The sequence below is a fragment of the Grammomys surdaster genome, unplaced genomic scaffold (assembly GCF_004785775.1).
Source record: "Grammomys surdaster isolate TR1022 unplaced genomic scaffold, NIH_TR_1.0 132, whole genome shotgun sequence".
Taxonomy (NCBI): Eukaryota; Metazoa; Chordata; class Mammalia; order Rodentia; family Muridae; genus Grammomys; species Grammomys surdaster.
Window position 1 is genome coordinate 2417759 of NW_021604590.1, and position 23871 is coordinate 2441629.

General features: G+C 43.7%; 1 protein-coding gene across 8 annotated transcripts in view; it reads right to left on the bottom strand.

The window, feature by feature from the left end:
* The window catches only part of Dlgap1 (DLG associated protein 1), a 504138-nt gene that overhangs the window by 16965 nt on the left and 463302 nt on the right, over positions 1-23871 (bottom strand). For all 8 annotated transcript variants that reach the window (XM_028762194.1, XM_028762197.1, XM_028762195.1 and 5 more), the window contains one exon: positions 11455-11876. In XM_028762194.1, coding sequence (XP_028618027.1) covers positions 11455-11876 — 422 coding nt within the window. The remainder of the gene's footprint in view (positions 1-11454; positions 11877-23871) is intronic.

Below are 23871 nucleotides of genomic sequence, written 5' to 3' on the forward strand. Positions count from 1 at the left end.
TTCCTTCCTTCTTCCCTCCTTCCCTCTTCCCTCCCTCCTTCCTTCCTCTCTTAATCATTTTTATTTTTGAGGCAGAGTCTTACTATATAGGCTTGGCTGGCCTGAAACTCACTATTTGACCAGGCTGGCTTCAAACTCTCAGAGATCCACCTGCCTCTGTCTCCCGAGTTCCAAGTAATAGGATTAAAACCACTATGGCTGGCTTGTAGCTACCTGTGCCCAATTCACAGTCATCCTGTCTCTACTTTAGGGCCTCAGACACTGAGAAGAATATCCACACAGAACTTGTTATACAGCCAAGGATAACCTTGAACTCCTAATTCTGCTGCCTGCATCTCTAGTGCTAGGATCACAGATACATGTTCTGTGCCGGAGCTATGCAGCACTAGGATTGAGTAGAGGGCTTTGTACATGCCGGGCAAGAAGCCTTAACAATTAAGCTGCATCCCCAGCCCAAACAAATGTTATTTTCAGGTCAGAAATGGAGAAGCCAGTTGTCCTGGCTGGCTTTGTGTGTCAAGTTGACACAAGCTGGAGTTATCACAGAGAAAGAAGCCTCCCTCGAGGAAATGCCTACATGAGATCCAGCTGTAAGGCATTTTCTCAATTAGTGATCAAGAGGGGAGGGCCTAGCCCATTGTGGGTGGGGCCATCCCTAGGCTGGTAGTCTTGGGTTCTATAAGAAACCAGGCTGAGCAAGCCAGGGGAAGCAAACTAGTAAGCAGCATTCCTCCATAGTCTCTGCATCAGCTCCTGCCTCCAGGTTCCTGCCCTGTTTGTGTGTCAAGCTGACAAGGGGTCAGCTGTACTGGTGCCCATCACTGATATTCGATTGGAATCCCAGGCTATCTGCACAGGCTTCTCCTTAAGTACCCAGGTGGTACTGGTTTGAAGGCATGAAGAGATCATGAAGAGCAGCTGAGGCTTGGCACTGTGAGAGGCCAGGGAAGGCCATTGGTGAAGGTGCAACCACAGTTGCAATTAATGGCCCAGGACTGAAGGGGTAATGCAAAGGAGTTGAGGCTTGGTACCATGAAGAGAGCCTCTGAGAGGCTATTGGTGGAGCCATCTCTCCAGCCCCCGCTTTCCTTTTTAAGGAGCCAAAACTTTGTGGCTTCTAATGTTTGAAGATCCGAATTCTTACAGAAACTTCCTCTACACTAAAAGCAGAGTTCCCACGGGTGTGCATGACCCTGAACTCTTGATCCTTCACATTTTTACTGGTTACAGGCAAGTGCCAACAAGCCTGGTGTATTTGGGGCTGGAGCACTAACCCGATGCTGAATGAATGCCAGGCAAGCACTCACCAGCTGAGCTCCAACCCCAGCCTATGTTTTTGTTTTTGTTTTTGTTTTTGTTTTTTTTAAAGTGAGTTTAGGATGAATGTGGTGTACACACATGTCATCCCGGTCACTCTGGACTGAGACAGGAGGATCCCTTGAGTTCAAGAATCAGCAGCCTGGCGAACATAGCGAGCCTCTGAAGGGCTGTGAAACTTTGTTTAGCTTTCATAATCTCCCCCACACGAATTTTATTTTTAAATGTGGTTAGACTTTGGGTTAACGTATTATCAGCCACAACGCTGTTCACATCACGTATCATCTACGCAAATAAAGCTGCTATCTTTGAAAGCAGAATGAAGCCAGGTTTGGTGGCTTACCTGGTAATTCTAGCACTGGGAAGGCAGAGAGGAGAGGATTATGGAGTCCCAAGCCAGTTTGGACTGCAGAGTGAGCTTTGTCTAAACAATAAAACAACCAGGGCTGGTGCAATGGCTCAGATGGTTAGCTGATGGCTAGCTGCTTACCACCGAGCCTGACCACCTGAAGCTGATCCCCAGAATCACGTGGTGGAAGGAGAGAATCAACTCCAGACAGTTCTCCTCTGACAACCGTACATGCTGGGGCGTGTGAGCTCCCCCATTTCACTAAGTGTAAAATAAAAACAAACAAAAACCCCCAAAAGAGGAAAAGAATTGAACTAAATGAAATCAGTTTATATCTTTGTGATTTTTATGACATACATGTGTATACATGTATTTTATGTGTGCATCTATGTCTATATGTACTGTGTAAGCCAGTGAGTGTGCATATATACAACATTATGACTTGGAGCTAATAACTTCTCCTCTAAGGCAGTGTGCAGAAACTAGACTTTTTCTTGCCCACGAAAAGTCAGAGAAACTCAAATCTTCCTTCTTAGAGTTGTCCATAAAGAAATTCTCAGTTGAAGGGGTGGTAGTGGCCCAGGCTTTTAATCCTAGCACTCAGGAAGCAGAGGCAGGCAGATCTCTGTAGGTTTAAGGCCAGCCTGGTCTACACAGTGAGTTCCAGGACAGTCAGGGCTACATAAACCCTGTCTTGAAAAAACAAAACAATAAACAACAAAAATCCCTGAGTCAAGCATAGTTGTGCACAATTGTAATCTAGTAATTAAGAAGGCAAAGGCAGGCAGATCACTGTGAGTCTGAGGCTAACCTGGCCTACATAGAGAATTTCAGGCCAGCCAGAGCTAAAAAGCAAGACCCTGTCTCAGACAAAACAAAACATAAAAATGCAAGCAAACACTCATTCACATAAAACAAAAAATGAAAAAAAAAAAAAAGAGTGTTTGCCGGGCAGTGCTGGAGATTGCTTTTAATCTCAGCACTCTGGATGCAGAGGCAGGCAGACATCTGTGAGTTTGAGGCTAGCCTGGTCTACAGACAGGACAGCCAGGGCTACACAGAAAAAACGACACAGAAAAAACTCTGTGTCTAAACAAACAAATAAAAAAAATGTGTGTGTCCATGTGTGTGCCTGTGTGTGGAGTCCAGAGGTTACCTCTGGGGTTATTTCAGAAATGCTATCCAACTTGTTTTTGGACCCAGGGTCTCTCATTGGCCAAGAGCTCAGCCAATTAGGCTAGATGACTAGCCAGCTAGCTCCAGGTTTCCATCCTCCTAGCACAAGGATTATAATGCACCATAATGCCTGACTTTTTTTTGTGTGTGTGTGTGAGTGTTTGACTTTGAACTCAGGCTATCTTGCTTGAGAGGCAATCACTGACCGATAGCTACCTCCCCAGGCTTTACTGTGTCTTGTCTAACGTCCTTCATAATGAATTGATAAATATATTGCCAATATATTGTTCTGTGAGTCATTAAAGCAAGTTAACTGAACCTGAAGAAGGGATCCATGGGCTTTCTGCCACGCCTCTTTCTTTATAGTTTAAGCTTATGTGTTATGTATTTGTGATTGTGTAGAGACATGTGCACACCTGTGCAGGTTCCCTCAGAGGTCAGAGGTGTTTGATCCCCCAGACAAAGAGTTACAGAAGGTTGTGAGTGGCTCAAAGTGGGTGTTAAGAATTAAATTTTGGGTACATTCTAGGCCCAGCTTATGTATTTTTAAAACCAATTTGGGCTATGAGATGGTCATCTATAGTGTGGATGTGTGTGTGTGTGTGTGTGTATGCATGTGTGTGTATGCATTTGTGTGTGTGTGTTTTAGGAGCAAAGAAGAATTGGGTCTTGTGAACTGACCTTCAACCTGGAGGACTTGATGTTCTTTCCAGATAGTGTCAAAACTGAACTGAATTAGAAGACGCTCAGTTAGCCAGGCATGGTGGCTAGTACCTGTAATCTCAGCATGTGGGAGGCAGAGGCAGGTGGATCTCTGTGAATTCAAAGTCAGCCTTGTCTACAGATAAGTTCCAGCCAGGGCTACATAGGGAATTGTTTGTTTCTTTTCTTAGAATAGCTACATGATTTCCCTGGTATCATTGGTTTCTCTGTATAGCCCTGGCTGTCCTGGAACTCACTCTGTAGACCAGGCTAGCCTCAAACTCAGAAATCCACCTGCCTCTGCCTCCCAAGTGCTGGGATTAAAGGTGTGCGTCACCACTGCCCAGCACATTGCGCTTTTTTATACAGAAAGTTCTTGTTGGAGAAAGCGGTGAGAGACCTTACTCTCTGAGCCTGTCTAGCTCGACTCCCTGTAGCCCTGGAACACCGTAGGCTTCCGTCGGCTACTTGAGGATCTGTTTTTCAGTCTGTCCTGTCTTTCATTTATCATATCATTTCTTTAGAACTTAGTGCCTTGCTCAGGCTCTATACAGGATATCGCTAAGGGATGGCTTCTGATCGCTGCGGTACCGGTGCTGGGCAAAGCGAAGACAGCCGTTTGAAAACCTGAACATAAAGCACATTACACACAATTTGCTCTCTGTGGCTGCTTCATAGTGGTCATTAAGTAGTTTAAGGTTAGCCAGAAACTATGAAATAGACTATACTTTCTGTTTCTCGGTCTCTGACCTCCACTACTGAGTGTGTGTGTGTGTGTGTGTGTGTGTGTGTATGTATGTATGTGTTTATGTTCACTCAAATTCACACCCTTAGCCAGGGTACACCTGTAGCTCTCCATTTTGTCTTGCACTCAGGCCAATGAATGGCAGGGCTCACAGAGTAAGGCTGTGGCAGAGGCAGTCCTGGACAGAACCCCAATGATGGCACCGATAGCTGGTCACAATAACAGCCATGCACCACTTCTGTAACCAAACCAGGCAAAGCAGGCAAAGCTTACTTAGGGTTTCATCACCAGCCTCGAGTTCCCTGTCCAAACTCTCAAGCCTTGTGTTGGGATGCTATCCTCTACCTTCCTTGCCAGGTGAAATTAAAGCAGAATCAGCCTGCCTCCTACACATGCTGTTTATCTGTCTCTTTTAGATAAAGCCTGAAAGTTCCACGTAGAAGTTGTCCACAATTCAGTAGGCAAAGATAGATTACCAAGTACAACAAGCCGGTACTTTATCCTTGAGCCAGAGAAACCTGAGTCGGCGTTTCCCCCACAGCCGGAGGAGACTGCATTCCTAGTGAGACTGGCTCTGTTCCATCTGGTTGGTTCTTTCCCTGTTAGATAATCCTAGACGTATCCATGTAACATGGGAGCCACTGTCAAACAGCACTGAGCCATCTCCCCAGGACAGCTGTTTCACACAAGGGCCCCATTGTCTGAGGAGAGCTGGTATCACTTTCCTTCAAGTGCTGGGGAGACAAGCATTCTGTCAGCTGCCTTGGCTTGAACGAAGCCTCGCCCACTGCAGACTTTCATTATTCTCTTATCTGGCCCCAAACCACTATGGATTGGGAGGGCTGAAGGCCTAAATCAAGAACCAAAGTCTTTGTTCTGCTTTTATTGGGGGTGGGAGGGTGGGTGGGGGTGGGTGAATGGGGTGGGGGGTGGGGTGGGGGAAATAATAGCTCCACAGACCCACAGAATTAATGGCTTTACTCTTCCAATGCTAGCTGGCTTGTTTTCTGTTTTCCTGCAGCTCTAGGTACACTGGAGAGAGTAGTCTGTAGAGGGAATGCTAAAACCTGTATCGCGGGGAGGAACTATCAGAGTTCCGTCAATTGACAGGTGAGTAAGATGTTAAAATGAGATGGATCGTTCCTTCTCTAGTATAGAGAAGGAACTAACTACCCCTGCCCCCAAGTCTGAGCTTTGCTTCAAGTATTGACCCACTACCTACCCCTAACTCTATTTAAAAATCTAACATTGTTGGTTGGTGGTAATGTATACCTTGAATCCCAGCACTCAGGAGGCAGAGACAGGCAGATCTGAGTTCAAGGCCAGCCTTGTCCATGAGCCTATGGTCTACAGAGTGAGTTCTGTTTGGGTGACACAGAGACATTGTCACTGTTAGTATTTTGTCTAAGCTCCACCCCACAGTTACCTGGCAACAGCCAGGTGTGCCTGACTCACTATAAAAGGGGCTGTTTTCTCCCTCCTCTCTTGCTCTGCCTTCCTGCTCCCACTCTGTCCTCTTGTCCCTTCCCCCCTCTCTCTCCACGTGCTCAAGGCCGGCCTCTACCCCCTTTCCCTCCCCTCCTCCCTCCCTCTTTCTCTGTCTTGACTCCCCTCTCCATGCCCTGAATAAACTCTATTCTATCCTATACTGTCCTGTGGCTGGTCCCTCAGGGGGAAGGGATGTCTCAGCATGGGCCCCGCAGAGGCGCTCCCTTCCCCCATACCTCACCACACATCCACCAAAACACATCCCCTTTCTCTTCATCTTTTTATAAATACACCAGTCACAAACAACAAAAACAAAAAACACCCCAAACCCTAACCTACACCCTAATACTGATCCTAACTGTGTCTCTAATTACAACCTTTACACTAACACTATGATTAATCTTAACTCCAACTCTAACCGAAACCTTAAACCTAACACTTTCATTACCCCAACTCTAACGAATAAAACTTTATAAAGCAAACAAAAGGTTGGGATAATCCTGGGACTCCAAAGGGAAATTAAGCAAATATGTTCAGAATTTCCCTTACCTTCATTATGTATCTGTCTGTGAGCCTATGGATACCCTGTCTCATGGGAAATTTTTGTTACACAGCCACCTTTTCCTGTTTTTGTTTAAACATATAACTTAACTAAATCATAGGGGTTTGGACTCCAAAAGACACTTAACCCTGATCCCTGGAGAGATAGGTGTCTCCATTGCATAGGAGGCAAAGAACACATCACGAGATCTGGACAAGCTAGACATAGCTGCTTGACTTGATTTTTTTCTGGTTTACACAGATTAGAACAAACAAGAGTTGGTTACCTTAAACTTAGCTCTTTCCTGCAAAGTAGGGTTAATGGTTTTCTTAACCGTTCTTCTTTGAAAGAAAAGAAAGAAGTAGAAAGAGTAGGAAGGAAACAAAGAGAAGAAAGGCTGAATCAGAGAATTCAGGACACAGAGAAAACCCTCTGTAACTTCAGTTACAACGACTGAGGCAGTTGTTGGAACAGAAGGGCAGTTGCCAAGGAGTCAGGGGCAAATACGTGCAGTGAGCTTTCCTGAAGGTCTTGCCAAGCAACACAGCGTCATTATTTTGTCAAATGTTATTTGTGTTGTGTCTGTCCTATCAGACACTTCTGTGTTTGTGACCTTAGACAAGATACTGCCTCCAGACTGCTATTTGGAGGGCAAAGGAAATGGCACCTTTCAGCTCTGGGGGTGGGGGAGTGAGGGCACAGAAGATTCTCCGGGGGACTTCTTGCCACAGAGGGCTGGATTCTCACTAACTTGGATTTGCTTCATCTGAAATTGGCAACGTTCCGTCTCTGGAATTACCAGCCAACTTCAGAAATTGGAGATCTCTGCAGATTAAAGTGTGACTTGGGGCATAAGATAAAAGAGACGTATTCCAAATGCTTCTGTGATGAAATTGTGTTTAGAAGCTGGGCAGGCTCACATAGACTATCCACCTGGTGTTCCCACCCATGCCAAACCTATCCTCCAATCAGAGGAGGCCATATTGCACTAGGGGATGATCCTTGAAGCTTTCTTTCTTTCTGTCTTTTTTTTTTTTCAACAATAACTGCTAGTTACTTGCTGTGATCTGAATGTTCATATTCTTTCAAAATTCTGTGTTGAAACTCTTAACTGAGGTTGGTGCCTAGAATAGAAGATTAGGAGCCAGACAGGGTAGCACACATCTTTAGTCCCAGCTCTTAGGAGACAGAGACATGCAGATCTCTGAGTTCAAGGTCAGCCTGGTCTACAGAGTTCCAGGACACCACAGCTGTAAGATTAAATGAGACCGACCAGTTCCACGGGAGGTGGGGGTTTATTAAGGATGGAGGGTGAGAGAGAGAGAGAGAGAGAGGGAGACAGAAGATGGCAGAGAGGAAAAAGAGTGAGGTCGGGGAAACTTCGCCTATTTATACAGATGATGACGTAGCTCCTGTAGCCAGGCGAATTGTGGGAGTGTCACCCTGGTTGCCTCGGCAACGATGCGCCGCCACTGAGTTTGGACCTATACCAATAACAGCTACACAGAGAAACCCTGTCTAAAATGGGGGTGGTGGGGAAGGACCAGGTCATGGGGTTGGAACTCTCATGAATAGGATTAATGGCCTTCTAAATGAGGCCTGGGGGAATGTGCGTGACTTCTACTACCTGAGAATGCTTCAGGAAGGTCTCATGCTGGAAGCAAAAGTGTACCCCATCACTGCCTCTAGATCTTAGACTCCTCCCAGTCTGGGGTCTTTGGTTATAGCAGCCTGACCAGACTCAGGCATTATTTACTAAGTGCTTTTTACCCAACTAGAAAGAAAGGTATTGCTAAGTTAAAAAACTGCGGCCTAGCAAGATGGCTTAAGTGATTAAGAGCACTGGCTGCTCTCGCAGAAAACCTGGGTCTGATTCCCAGCACCCACATGGTAGCTCACAACGACTGTAACTCCAGTCCCAGGGGATTCCACCCCCTCTTCCAGTCTCTGAGGGCACTGGGCATGCATGTGCTGCACAGACATACGTGCAGACAGAACACTCATATGTATAAAGTAAAGAAAGGATTTTTTTAAAAAAAGTTTTATAAGATTAAATATTTCAAAGGTTTAAATGTGCACTTAATGACGCCATGCTACGAGGCAGAGGCTGGGTATGTGAAGGAGAGTAAGGCAAAAATCACTTCTTGCTGGGAATGCTGGCCACACTTTCAATGCCAGCACTCTGGAGGTAGAAGTAGGTGGATCTCTGCGTTCAAGGGCAGCCTGGTCTACAAAGTGACCAGGACAGCCAGGGCTGTATAAAAAGTCTCTGTTTCAAAACAAAACCAAAACAAACAAAAGCCCAAAACCCAAATAACAACTTCTAACTTCATAAAACTTTCCTCCCATCTGAAAATGGGAACACAGACTATGGTAAGGTGAGTCTGGGAGCATCTGAGGTATCTGAGCATCTGGAAATCCTGGGTGCCACACCCAGAGTATCCTAGCAACAGACTGAGTTTGGAAGAACAAGTCCTGGAGTTGTATTCTGGAGTCACAACTTTGAAATGACCTGTAGTCTTATTCTTTCCTTCTGTCCTTCCCTTTTTCTTTCTTTCTTTGTTATTTTCGAGAGTGTACTTTAATTACAACATTTTCCCCTTCCCTTTCTGTTTCCAAGCTCTCCCATACAGGCCTCCCAGCTCTCCTTCAAACTCGTGGATTATTTTTTCATTAATTGTTATTGCACCCAGATATGTGTATGTATAAATATATGCTTCTTTGTGTTGGGTTGAGGCCTTGTGGGTTTCTTTTTCTTTCTTCCTCCCTCTCCCTCTCTCTATTCCTTCCTTTCTTTATCTTTTCTTTCTTTTTCTTTCTCTCTTTTTCTTTCTTTCTTTCTTTCTTTCTTTCTTTCTTTCTTTCTTTCTTTCTTTCTTTCTTCTTTTCTTCCTTTCTTCCTTTCTTCCTTTCTTCCTTTCTTCCTTTCTTCCTTTGTTTGTTTTTGAGAGGGTCTCACTATGCCTTAGCTGGCCTGGAATTTGCTGTGGAGTCTTGGCTGACCTGGAATTCTCTTTGTAGACCAGGCTGGCTTTGAACTCATAGAGATCATATCATACCTGCATGTGGCTCCCACGTGCTGAACAAAGGTGTGCCCCACCAGGACCCAGTATGGGTCCAATATATTTTTAAAGACTAATTTTTTAATTTTTAATTATGAATACACTAGCCTGTCTCTGTGGGTTACAAGCAATTGTGAGCATCCTGGTACAGGTACTGGGAACCCAATTCAGGTCCTCTAATTTTTAGGAAATTATTGTGGGAACTGGAGAGATAGTTTAGTGGTCAAGAGCACTGGCTGCTCTTCCAGTGGACCTGGGTTGGTTTGATTCCCAGACTCACATGGCCATTTACAACTGTCTGTGACTCCAATTCCAGAAGATCTGGGGCCCTCTTCTGGTCTCTTCTGAGGTAGTGTACACCTTTGGTCAGGAAAACCACTCATGCACATAAAATAAAAATAAGTTCTTAAAAAAATGTGTGCTGGATATGGGGTTATGTACCTGCCAGTCAGCTGCTCAGAAAGCTGAGGCAAGGGGTCATTTGAGCCTAGTAGTTAGGGGCTAGCCTGGACAGTACGGAGTAAGATCCTGTTCCCATTCCCAAAGAAAAGGAAGTCATCAATTTTATTAGGAATGGCAATGCCTAATTATGCTTAATTAATGTTTTCATCTTTATATGCTACATGAAGGTGACACATCAAGTCGTTACTATTCCCTATGCACCAAGTATCCTTTGTGGCTGGACTCTCTCTAGACAACGGCAGAAGTAACACTAAGAAAATAAGACTGGAGGTGTTGATGGGTGTTCCATTACAGAAAAAAAAATACTAGCTATTTTATGGATGTTCTGGATTTGTTCACCATCAAAGTCAAGTGGTTATTTAAGAAATGAACATAAAGACCACAGCAATGACAGCTTTCTTCTAGATGGTTGCCACACACAAGGAAGCAGGCTTTATCCCTAAATGTCTTTGATTCCAAACTGTCACCAGCGATGGATGTGATCTAGCCTAGTTGGTAGGGTGCTGGCTTAGCATGGTCAGAACCTGGTTCATCTTCTGAACTGCATAAATGAGCCCACATTCATTTGGAAAGTTGGTAGAAGATCCAGAGTTCAAGGCCTTCTCTGGGCAGCCAGTTAGAGGCTAGCCTGGGATACAAAAGACCCCATCTTAAAATAACAACAGCTTCAGGAGAAAACAAAACAAAACAGAACCAAGTTATTCTTTCAGAGGACAAGAAGCATAAGAGGTCAAAATATACACCAATCATAAACCTGATCCCAGTTTCAGAATTCTGGTAGATATGTAAGTTGTGGCTCTGACCTAAGGTGATCTAGTGATTTTTTTTCCCTTAGCAAGTTTTTTGTTTGTGTACACTGAAGCAGAGTTTCTTGTAGACTAGTCTGGCCTTGAAGTCATTATATACTTGAGGACTGATTCTCCAGCCTCCACCTTCCTAGTGCTGGGATTACAGGCCTGAGCTGCCATTGCCAGTTACTATTAGCATATAGCTGAATTTAGTTTGGCCTTGAGGCTGCCTCTTGCATAGCTTTAAGTTTACCCTAAAGGATACTTTGTACATAGGGAATAGTAGCTTAACTGGATGTATCAGTAGACTGGTAAAATAGTAGTTTAGTTTCCACCAATCAGAAGTGACCAGCTGGGGCCGGGGGAGGGCTCAGCAGCTAAATGCACTTAGTGCTTTTGCAGAGAACCTGGGTTTGGTCCCAGCACCTATATGGAGGTTATTAACCATCCTTAACTCCAGTTTCAGGGGATCTGGTGCCCTTTTCTGACCTCTGTGGATACCATACATATGTGATACACAAAGCATACATGCAAGCAAAATACCTGTATACATAAAAATTTAAAAAACAAGTATAAAGAAGTTAGCCGTGAATGGTGGCACACAACCTTTAATCCCAGCACCCAGGAGTCAAAGGCAGGTGGATCACTGTAAACTTGAGGGCAGTCTAGAAGCTTCGGGTCTTTCCGTTGGAATTGCCCAGCTCTTTTACAAGTTCAGGTTTGGAGGGTGAAACAAGGTTACGAAACGAAAATAGGAAAACGCACAAGCCCAAACCAGCAGGGCCCACTGCACAGTCACAGACACGAGTGAAGGCGCTACTTACTGTCCTCGGGGAGGTTGTTCTCCCTCTCTTCTCTCTCCATTTGCTTACACCACCCTTCCATGCGGTCTCGCTCCGCCTGGAGAAGCTTCAGGAACCAGTGGCCGTCCCGGTGGCACACGGATCTTTGAACGGCCTCCAGAGGGTCTTCTGTGATAGAATCAATCCAGGGGTCCGGAGGAGGCAGGATAGAGGGGTCAAAATCTGTGTCAAAGTCGTCGTCAGCTGCACAGGCATGATAGTGGTTTCCTGAACCCTGGATACTGACAGTAGAGGTGCTAGCATCCCGTGAGAACTGTCTGGCCATGGGGCCGGGACACGAATTGTCCTCTATAGACTCCAGAGAATTTTCCAGATTATCATGGAAGTCCAGGTCAGCCTGTACTGCAGTTGTCACACTGTTGGACCGAGTGAACCTGCGGAAGCTTGGGAGAGAAGGAAAATGAGATTTAGTTTCAGGGTATTTACTGAGGGCCTACTATATCCTGTTCGTTTTGGTGAGTATGACATGGTTTTGCCCCATCTTCTCTGGGTGTCTGGAGAAACAGTTGGGTTGATCTTTGAATATGCTGTTTGCCATGGATCTAAATGTTTGTTAAATATGAAATCATAAAACATATGTATGATATGAGAGGAACGAAACACAGAGCTAAAGAAGTCACTGTGATGTCCAGTGTCTGGCTCCTTCCCCTGATCATAGGTGGCTTTCAGAACAGCTACTGGAGAAGCAAAATATTTCAATTAAATTTTTATGTATTTTTTACACAAAGGGAGAAGAAAGCAACCTAGGCTTGACCAGGACAGTTGTAATTCCTACATTTCCCAGGGACACCCTCGCAGGGAAAGAAGTTTCCTAAATACTTGTTAGGTTTCCCATAAAATTCAAACCTTTTGCTTGGCAAGCCTTTACTGTCAGTCCTGTAGGTCCACATAAGAATGTGGTTCAAAGTCTTTGGGACTGAGAGTTCTAGAGTTCTCCATGACTGCCTTCTCATTTGCCTTTGTCTGCCTTTCCACAAGTATTCTTAAAATACAGCTTATTAACAGATTCAGGGGGCTGGAGAGATGGCTCAGTGGTTAAGAGCACTGACTGCTCTTCCAGAGGTCCTGAGTTCAATTCCCAGCAACCACATGGTGGCTCACAACCATCTGTAATGTAATCTGATGCCCTCTTTCTGGTGTGTCTGAAGATAGCTACAGTGTACTCAGAATAAAATAAATAAATCTTAAAAAAAAACCAGATTCAGATTAGGTACTTCTCTCACTCTTTCTCTCTCTCTCTCTCTCTTTCTTTTTTCCCTTCCTTTTTTCCTTTCTCTCTTTTGGCTATCCTGGAGTTAGCTCCATAGACCAGGCTGGCCTCGAACTCAGAGATCTGCACACTTGGGCATTTTTATACGAATATTCATGGAAACAATTTTGTTGTCATCATCATCATCACCATCATCATCATCATCATCATCATCACCATCATCAACATCATCATCATCATCAACATCTAGACTTTTTGAGACATGATTTCTCTATGTAGCCCTAGCTGTCCTGAAACAATCTTTGTAGACCAGGCTGGCCTCTAACTCACGGAAATCTGCTTGCTTCTACCTCCCAAGTGTGGGGATTAAAGGTGTGCACCACCACACTGGGCTGAGAACAATGGTTTTTGACCCAATAGCTATGAGTCTCTTGTTTAATCCTATAACAAGGTGAGGAGGTGGACTGGGATGGATTCTAATACCAATTTCACTATCCCCTAGCAACACCTCTTGTTCTCGCATGTGTGTGTGTGTGTGTGTGTATTTGCATGGGTGGCATATGTGCATATGTTTAGGAGCACACACCTGTGCATGCACTCAAGAGTCTAGAGCAGTGGGTTCTCGACCTGTGGGTTTGACCCTTTGGGGCCGGATGATCCTTTTACAGAGATCTCATATCCGATATCCTGCATATTACACGTTTATATTACGATTCATAACAGTAGCAAAATTACAGTAATGAAATGACAACAAAGATAATTTTGTGGTTGGGGGTCCACACAACATGAGAAACTGTATTGAAGGCCTGCAGCGTTAGGAAGGTTAAGAAGCACTGTTCCAGCCAGGCGGTGGCGGTGGCGCACGCCTTTAATCCCAGCACTTGGGAGGCAGAGGCAGGCGGATTTCTGAGTTCGAGGCCAGCCTGGTCTACCGAGTGAGTTCCAGGACAGCCAGGGCTACACAGAAAAACCCTGTCTCAAAAAACCAAAAAAAAAAAAAAAGAATTACTTATTGGACTGGAAAAATGGCTCACAGGTTAAGAGCACTGTCTCCTCCATCAGAGGTCCTGAGTTCAATTCCCACTAACCACAAGGTGGCTCACAACCATCTATAATGTAATCTGATGCTTTCTTCTGGCATACAGGTGTACATGCAGATACAACACTCAGATACATAAAATAAATAAACTTAAAAGTAAGGTATCTTGGGCTGGAGAGATGGCTCAGCGGTTAAGAGTACTGACTGCTCTTCCAGAGGTCCTGAGTTCAATTCCCGGCAACCACATGGTGGCTCACAACCATCTGTAATGGGATGCAGTGCCCTCTTCTGGTGTGTCTGAAGGGAGTAACAGTGTACTCACATACATTAAATAAATAAGTTTAAAAAATAATGTATCTTTTTAAAAAGAATTATTTTTATTTTATATGTTTGAGTGTTTTGCCTGTGTGTGTATGTATGTATGTATGTATGTATGTATGTATGTATGTATTATGCGTGTATGTGTACTGTGTGCATGCCTGGTGTCCTCAGAGGCCAGGAAAGGGTGTTGGATCTCCTGGAACTAGAGTTACAGATGATTGTGAGCCACCATGTGGATGCTGGGAGCCAAACTTAAGTCCTCTCTAAAGGCAGCTGGTGTTCTTAACCACTGAGCCATCTCTCCAGCACCTTAGGGTGTTTTCTTTTGTACATTTCCTTAGGTAGCTCATAACTGTGCCACTCTGAGAGTTGGTCTGCCAGTTGATTTCCAATTAATGTTTCGAATTCAACAGTGCCGACTTTAAAGGATTGTGCATTAAGCAAAGTCTGTGTAACAGTAAATATCTCAGACATTCACTTAATTCTTTCTCCTGGATTATCCTGTGGAAGCCAGTTAAAGCTAAAGCTTGCAGCCCATCAAAACAGAGAACGATCTGAAGAACACGGGGAAGCAGTCATATTGTTGAGATCTGCCCCCCACCCTCCCAATATGCCTGCCAGTCATTGACACAGAAAAATTACTTACTCAGAGCAAGGTCACGTTGATCACATATCCTATTATGTTCTGTATGTTCTGAGGTTTATTAACCTCAAGAAATTCCACAAAGCTTTATGTGAGACCCATCAAATTAAAGGTCAATATGAACTCTTATGTCTAAAAGTCTTGAGTTGGAGCTGACCACTGGGCAGCACTTCCTGCACCTACGTATGAACTCACTGTGTTTTTTGTGATTTTTTTTTTCCTTTTATAAGATGACAGAGAAAGATGTTCACTCGATGCTGTGGCTCAGTCCCTGAGTTCTAAGCTATGATCCTAATTGATCAGTACTTGTGTATGTGTTGAACCATCTGTGTCTGACTGAGATGGTTGTTTGTATAGTTTGTGGGTGACTCTTGAACCCAAATAATGTGAACAAGTTAAATCAAGTAATCAAAAGAAGAAAGAATCATTATATCAAAAAAGGGGGGGGGGGATAAAACCCATGTTTTCTTTTCGAGAATGCAGGTCAAGGAAAAGGCTTGGTGGTGGTGACACACACCTCTCAAGCCAGGGCTCGGGGAACAGAGGCAGGCATATCTTTGAGTTTGATGCCAGCCTTACATAGTAAGTTCCAGGACAGACAGAGCCATACAGAGAAACCATGTCTCAAAAAACCAAACACATCATCATCATCATAATAGGGTTAAGATTGTCATATTCATCATGATCCAGGCCACTCACATTAGCCTGTCTCACTGCTGACTGCATCTAGGCCAGTGTTCGGGGGACAGAGGCAGGTGGATGTCTGTGAGTTCAAGGCCTACAGGACTACATGGTGAGACTTTCTCAATACACCCCCCCCACACACACACACAAGAAAAATAAAAGAAATCAAAACCTGTTAACATAATCAGCTCTGGTTAGTTATGTAAAATGTTAATACTCCAAAGAGTGTGTGTGGTGTGTGTGTGTGTGTGTGTGTGTGTGTGTGTGTGGTGCAGGGGGGTAAGTAGTGCGTAGTGTGGTATGCAAGTTTGAAAGTCATGTTCAGAAGTCTCTTTAGTTTAACCAGAAAGGCAGGACAATTCTGGTAAAATGTCTCATTCACTTCTTGGCTGTTTCTCCATTCCTTCAACTTTGCCCCTAAATGCTAAATGTCACTTCCTGACACTGAGATCTCTCCCCAGCTGCCTGTGTGTGACTTGGACAGTGTTCATTACCATGGCTGACATTTTGGCTGTTCTACTAACATAAAAATCACAACTGCAGAAATATTTAGTCTTCTCTTCCCCAAGATCTCTGATTGCCAGGGGATCGAATTTCCAAATATACTAGTCCGCTTGTGTTCCAGAGAGCACACTCGCCAGGGAAGGAATCTGCTCCACAGAGAAAACAGTGGCCTACTTTCTCCTCTGTTTCAGCCACATAAAACTGTCCTACCGGCATTCCTAAGAGCTGTCTCCTGGCTGTGGATAGGGTAATGTATCCACCTTCTTAAGAAAAATTACTTGGCAATAGATTAATAGAAGTTTGCAGTTTAGCCACCCATAAAGAAATAAAAGTTAAGCAAAATGAAAATGGTTGGGGATTAAAGGCGGTGCCTTTGAACTGCAGCACCCCCGCACAAGCTGTACCTCCTACCCCTTAAGTCACATAAGCAAAGGCTTTCTTACACTCAGAGCTTTCAAAGGATGTTCTGCACCACAAAACTGCTCCCGTCTCTTTCAAGTGCAGAGTCCCTTGTGGGCAAAGGGCTTGATGAAGTTGTGATTGTTTTAAATTGCTGATAGGGACACAGAAAAGGGTCACAAAGATTAAACTCTGTGAAGGGATAACCCTAAAAGCTGGGCTTGATCTCACTGCTTGCTCACAAACCCACACGTCCCAGTCTTGCTGCTCTTCCTGAAAGCCCTGCAGGCACAGTGTGTAATGATTACACTTCTGAACAAGGCCAGCCAGTATACAAGCCTAGGAAGCAGAAAGCCAGTGATGAGAGACTGGATCAACCCGTGCAAAGGACAATGCTCTGTGTGTTCTGTAGACTGAGTGACAAGCCGCTGACTAGCAAGCAGTCAGGGCTGAGGTCCTTGTGCCTGTGAAACAAGTGGGTGTTTCTGATGAAAGGACTTTCTACACTGTTGCCACAATGTTTCTCTATGGAACAGGTTACAAATGATCTTACAGGTTCTTGTGGGAAAAACAAAAAGAAGCAACAGCTAAGCATTGCCATCTGTGTGTGTGTTTGTGTGTGTGTGTGTGTGTGTGTGTGTGTGTGTGTGTGTGAAGGCTGGAGTTTGAATCCAGGGTTATGCATGTGCTAGGCAAGTGCTCACCTACAGAGCTACACTCCCATGCTGACATTTGTTTACTATCTGGACCTGCCTGGCATTCAACTAGGGATGGTCAAGCAAGTGGACATTTTAGAAAGGCTAATTCAGTCATTCCATGGCAGAGTCCCAGCCTCAGGTCACCATCTTTATTCCTCTGTTTCCATAGAAGTTGTCTTTCAGAACTAAATCTGGCCACTAAGTTGGGAATGTGACTCTTAGGTCATTCTTTCTTCTTAGGGACCTTTAGCCTAACTGCCAAACTCCTATCAAGGTTCCTGTAGGATCTGAAAATATATTCCCCTGTGCCACAGTCTTGGTGATTTGTGAACTGTCACCATTTCTGATAAAGACCCAACATAACTCATTATATGAAAATACAAAAGAAAGGGGCTGGAGATTGAGGTCAAGACTCCCCTAAAAATACACTCTTTCTAGTCAGAGCTTCCAAGTGAAAGGTGAGTCTGGGAAACCAACCTAGGTCTCCTAGAAGACCAAGTGGTCTTGACTGCTTCAACCTCACTGAGACATTTTAACACAGCTTTGGTTAAGTGAAAGTCAGAGTCATAGTTAGTCTCTTTTCTTTCTGTTAACTAAATGATCTTTAAAAAACAAAATATACATGCAAAGTGGAAGAAATGGAAAGAGGGAAAATAGAAGGGAGAGAAGAAAGGAAGAGAGGCAGGGGGAGGAAAAAAGGAAAAAAGAGGGGGTGGGTCAGGGGTGTTCCTGTAGAACTAAGGGCCACACATTTGAGGCCAGCCTGGATTTAGGCTGAATTTCAGGCTTTTGAAATTTGAACCCCCTGGAGGCCACGCCTTTAAAACTCAGGTGCTTGGTTAGGAACTATCTGATTAGGTTACATTGTTGCTAAGCAGAGGAAACAGATTGAGAAGGGTGGATAATAGCTGTGTTCAAGGAGATGGGAAGGAATGTGTTGAATCCAGAATTTCTAGGAGGGCAAAGCAGGGATGTAGCCTTAGACTTAAAGTGGCTGTTTCTCAGTGCCCCCCCCCCTCCGCTTTACTTTTTGTTTTAATATCTCATTTAGTTGAGATCATTAGGAGCTCAAATATTTACACTTGTGTAAACATAAAGTCACCTGCCATCAAAGGAGGCATCTTTTATAGTGGCTGTCATTGTGGTCAAAGAGAACGTTGCGGCTTCTCTAGAGCTTGTTCGGCCCAGTTATGAGCCACCGTGGGCTCTTTTTTTTTTGTTCTGAAAAACAGGGTCTTGGGGCTGGTGAGGTGGCTCACCTGATGACCTAAGTTGAATCCCTGGGACCTGTACAATGGAGAAAACCAACAATTCCTATAAGTTTTCCTCTGACAGCCACGCATTCACCTGCCTACTAAGCAAACATACAGGGTCATGTGTGTCTCCAGGCAGGTCTCAAACTTGCTCTGCAGCCCAGGATAACCTTGAACCCCTGACACTCCTGTTTCCTCTTCCCAAATGCTAGGATTACAGGTTGGTGCTACCACATCTACTTCTGAGCCTGTGAGCTCTGATTTGTGAAGGAAGAAAAGTCTTTGACACTCAGAACTGGGTTATCTCTGGAGATGTTGATGGAAATGGAGGTAACGTTATTGGAAAACAAAAGATATAAGAATTTTGTTCCTGCCGGGCAGTGGTGGCACACACCTTTAATCCTAGCACTTGGGAGGCAGAGGCAGGTGGCTTTCTGAGTTTGAGGCCAGCCTGGTCTACAGAGTGAGTTTCAGGACAGCCAGGACTACACAGAGAAACCCTGTCTGGAAAAACCAAAAAACCAACCAACCAAACAAACAAAAAAACAAAAACAAAAAACAAAAACAAAACCTGAAGCTTTTATTTCTAGAGATGAGGAATGGATCTCCTCACAGCTGGGTAGTGCATTCTTTCCTTCCACCTGTGTTTGCTGATCGCTGGCAAGCAGATTTTATTTTTTGATGGAGAATCTAATGGTGTAGTCCAAGTTGGTTTTAAACTCATAATCCGCCTGTGTGACATTACAACTACCATATCCACTTCTAAAAGCACATTTTAATGCCAAGATATTTCTTTTTTTGTTTATAATTGGCAAACTCTTGAGGTCTAAGTATCAAGCACAGTGTGAAAGGTGCAGTAGTATAGAAGGGACAGGGGCTTCGTAAGTGGGAAGTGAAGCAAGGCAGAGAATTTTTTTTTGGCAGGTCAAAGTGTCTGTACCAATTCTCTTTCCAACAACATATAGGAAGAGATTCTTTCTTTCCCTTCAAGTGAGTGCTCACATGTCTAAATTCACAAAGCATTCACTGTGAAACAAGGTTCACGGTCTGAGTATTACATGTGATGCATGATCCCTGGCTGGAGAAAGTACTTGGGAAGTGATTAAAAACTCTAGGAAGTAGGGCCTTGGTTTGGAAGCTTAGTCATTGGAGCACACGACTGAAGGTAGCTGCTATCCCCTTATTCCTCTGATTCCTGTCTATCTGAGTTGAAGAATGTGTTTCCAGTACAGTGATGCTCTGCCCAAGTACATGGGACCAAACAGCCATGAACTGATTCTCCTGAAACCATAAGACAAAATCTTTGCTACTTGAAGCCGATCTCTGAGATATTCCGATCAAAGCAACATGTACAAGCAAGTAGACTTAAGTCACACGGAAAATTGGTTCCAGAAGTGGGGTTACTGCTGTGACTAAAATCTGACCTTGTTGTTCTTAAGTTTGAAGGAGGAATTTGAAAGAGTGTGGACTTGCAGCCTAGAAATTACCAGGAGAAGAGTCAAACTGGCAATTCTGGTAAAAATTCAGAAGACCAGAATGCTGACAGAAATGGGAAGTCAAGATTATGTTGTGATGTTTCAGATGGGTATGAAGATTCCACTGGGAAACAGACTAGAAAGGATTCGAGTTATACTCTGGCAAAGAGCCTGCTACAACTTGTGCTCATCCTAAATCTCTGCGGAGGCTCCAGAGGCTCATGCTGTGATCCCAGTATTTAGGAGGTAGGATGACCTTCACAAGTTCGAGGTCTCTCATTAGTCACAAGTTTCAGTCTAGAGAGTAAGATCTTGTCTCAACAAAACTAAAAGTCTATGGTTTCTGAAGAGTCTAGGGTCATTAAAAAGAAGCCAGATGTTTTTGCATTGAGACAGCAAGAAAAATGTCTTGGGGGACATTTCAGAAACTGACCAGACCTCACCCATGGCAGATTCAAGAGTAGAAAAAATGTAGTCATTTATTAAGTTTTTCCCTTGAGAAGAAGTTACCTCTATTATACCCTGCTTGCACAGGGCTGCCACAGACATGATTTATTAAAGAGTTATTTCACCATGCACAGCCACCCAGACACTCCAAGCCCAATGTAGCCATGGTTCCAGAGAGAGGCCATGTGGCCTGTGAATGAACAGGCCACAGAGGGGCTGCTCAGGCCTCCTGGGGCTCCCAGCACATCTGCATGCTTCAGACCTGGAGGTCCAGGATTTAGTGTCTTGTCTGTCCTCTTGGATTTTGCTTTGATTTTATCCCTCTTTTCTGTGCTTTTTCTAAGGACATTATATGTTGGAAGCATGTAACCTGATTTTTAAAGTTTACAGGTTTTACTCATGTGCCAGAGGATACACATACACATGTATGCGCGTATACACACACACACACACACAGAGACAAAGACAGAGACAGAGAGACAGAGACAAAGACAGAGAGACAGAGAAAACAAGCATCATATACAGAGAGAGAGAGAGAGAGAGAGAGAGAGAGAGAGAGAGAGAGAGAGAGAGAGAACGAGAGAAGCATGGCAATGCCCATCTGAAATCTCAATATTTATTCAAGTGATTGAGGCAAAAGCATTGTTTTAAGTTCAAGATAAGCATGGTCTATAATGCAGGAGAGCCAGGGTTACATAATAAGACTCTATGTTAAAATAATGGTAATAACATAAATATGTAAATTACATACTCTTGACTGCTGAGGTTTGGTCTGTTGCTATGCATTCGAATGCTAAATGCCCGGAAGTCTGGTTGCTCCCAGGGAAGGGGAAGTCCTCACGCACACCAAGTGATACTATGTAACCTTGCAAATCCTCACACACACCAAGTGATACTACGTAACCTTCTCCTTTATTTAAAACTATCATTTACTGAATAAGGACAGCCTATAGCTGGGAAAAGAGAGGTAGATGAGGTTTCAGTTCCCTGGCTTGGGGGTCTGAGGAGGACCTCAAGGGGAGATGAGAGAAGAAGACGCCATGAGGTAGGTGAACCATGAAAACATGGCCATGAGGGCTGGCCAGTAGAAGTTAAGAGCAGCCCAGGTGAAACATGGCAAGTCATGGGTTGTGAGAACTAGACGTAATAGCTTAGAGGGTAGACATCTGCCTAGCTCTCGTGCTTTAAAGGCTTATTATAAATATAAAAGTTTTGTGTCTTTTATCTGGGGTAGAAACCTCCCACTGAAAGTAAATACTTAACACAACACTTGATTTCAATAAAATATAATGAAACATGTAAATTTTACACAGAATCTTACAGAAAGCTGAAACAGAGAAACTATTTCCTAACTCAGTGATAACATTATTCTGATACCAAAGAGACAAAGACCTTTCAAAAAAACAACAACACAACAAACGAATACAAAAACAAAAGAAAACAAACAACTCAGAACATGATCCCTCATGAATATAGATAGGTAATATAAATAGAAAAATGCCAATAAAATTCAATACTATGTGGGAAAGGTACAGGATGATAACATTGGAATACAAGGTCAAGTTAACATAATAGAAAAATCAAATAGTGTGGTGGTTTATGCCTTTAATCCTAGCAACCAGGAGACAGAACCAGGTGGATCTCTGTGAATTTAAGGCCACCCTGATTTACAGAGTGAGTTCAGGACTACATACTGAGACCCTGTCCCCTGACCCCCAAACAAACAAATTTATTTTACCTAAAAATATTTATTTACTTTTATTTTATGTTTGTATGTGCGTGCTTGCATGGATGTATGTGCACCACATTTGTGCCTAATGCCCCAAAGACTGGAAGAGGATGCTGGATCTCCTGGATCTGGAGTCACAGGTGAAGCTGCCATCTGGGTCCTGGGGTCCTCTGCAAGACCAGCAAGTGCTCTTTCCCTCTGCGGTTACTCTCTGCACACCTCCAGTAAGTTAATTAACTAATCACTTAATTAATTAGTGAGTGTCAGCTAACTGGACAGCCACATGAAAAAGGATAATTTTACATCTTTACCTTAACTCACATTAAAAAAAAAAAAACCTAGCTCAAAATGAATCAGAGGTTAAATTTAGACGATGATAGTCTTGGAAGAATATATGCAGCCAAATATTGACCTTGGGTTTGGTAATGATTTCTTTTTTAAATAATTAATTAGCCAGGCAGTAATAGCACATCCCTTTAATCTCAGCATTTGGAGGCAGAGGGAGGTGGATCTCTGTGAGTTTGTGGTCTGGTCTTCAGAATGAGTTCCAGGACAGCCAAGACTACACTGAGAAAACTTTTCTCAAAAAACAAACAAACAAAAAAGTAATTAATTTTTATGTGTATGAGTGTTCTGTGTGCTTGTATGTCTGTGCACCACATTTATACCTGGAGCCCAGGAAAGCTATAAAAGGGTGTTGGATACCCTGGGACTGCCATTACAAAGGCTGTAAGCTGCTATGTGGGTGCTAGGAATTGAACCAGGATTCTCTGGAAGAGCAGGCGGTGCTCTTAATCTCTAAGCCATTTCTCTAGCCTCTTGGTAATGATTTCTTTCTTTTTTTTTTATTTATTATATCTATGAGTACACTGTCACTATCTTCAGACACACCAGAAAAGGGCATCAGACCCCATTACAGATAGTTGTGAGCCACCATGTGGTTGCTGGGAATTGAACTCAGGACCTCTGGAAGAGCAGTCAGTGCTCTAACCACTGGGTCATCTCTGCAGCCCTTGGTAATGATTTCTTAAGTGAGATACTAAAAATATAAGTAACAAACAAAGGGATGAGATGGATTTTTTTCAAAATTAAAAACTCCGTTGCCTCAAAACACCCTATACAGAGAATGGGAAGCCAGCTCATAGAATGTAGGGAAATACATTTTAAATCTGATAAAGATCTGGTGTGCAGAATATACAAAGAATTCTTAAAATATTGAATAACCAAAGAACAAAGAGTCCAATTTATATAAAAAGGCAAATGACTTGAATAAACACTCTCCAAAGAGCTACACAATTGCCCGATAGACATGTGAAAAAATAACTCCATATTGATTAGAGAAATTCAAACCAAAGCTCTAATGAGATACATATCACTGAACATCCACCAAGATGACACAGAAGAAGAAAAAAACAAAGTCAATAACAATAATAATGCTTCCTCAACTAAACACAAAAAACTTTTTTTTTCTTTTTCCTTTTTTTTGAGCCACAGTCCTCTAACTCCTGGATGTCTTTGAATTCACTATGTAGACCAAACTGGCCTCAAACTCAGAGAGATCATCTTGCCTATGTCTCTGGAGTGCTGGAATCATTAGAACTAGCAAGTTGTTACTTTACAATTTTAAACCATTTACTTGTTTTATATGTGTATATGCTTGTGTGTGTGCATGTGCCCCAACATGTGCGTGGGGGTCAGAGTGTTAGTATTCTGTCTAAGCTCCACCTCCACAGTTACCTGGCAACAGCCAGGTAGGCCTGCCTGCCCACTATAAAAGGGGCTGCTTGTCCCCCTCCTCTCTCTCTTACCCTCTTGCTCTCTTGCCTGTAGCCTCTCTCTGCCCCCTCCCTCCTTCTCTTCCCCTTCTCTCCACGTGGTCATGGCCAGCCTCTGCCTCTCTGCGCTCTCTATCTGTCTCTCTCTGTCTCTGTCTCTGCTTCTCCCTCTCCCTCTCCCTCTCCCTCTCCCTCTCCCTC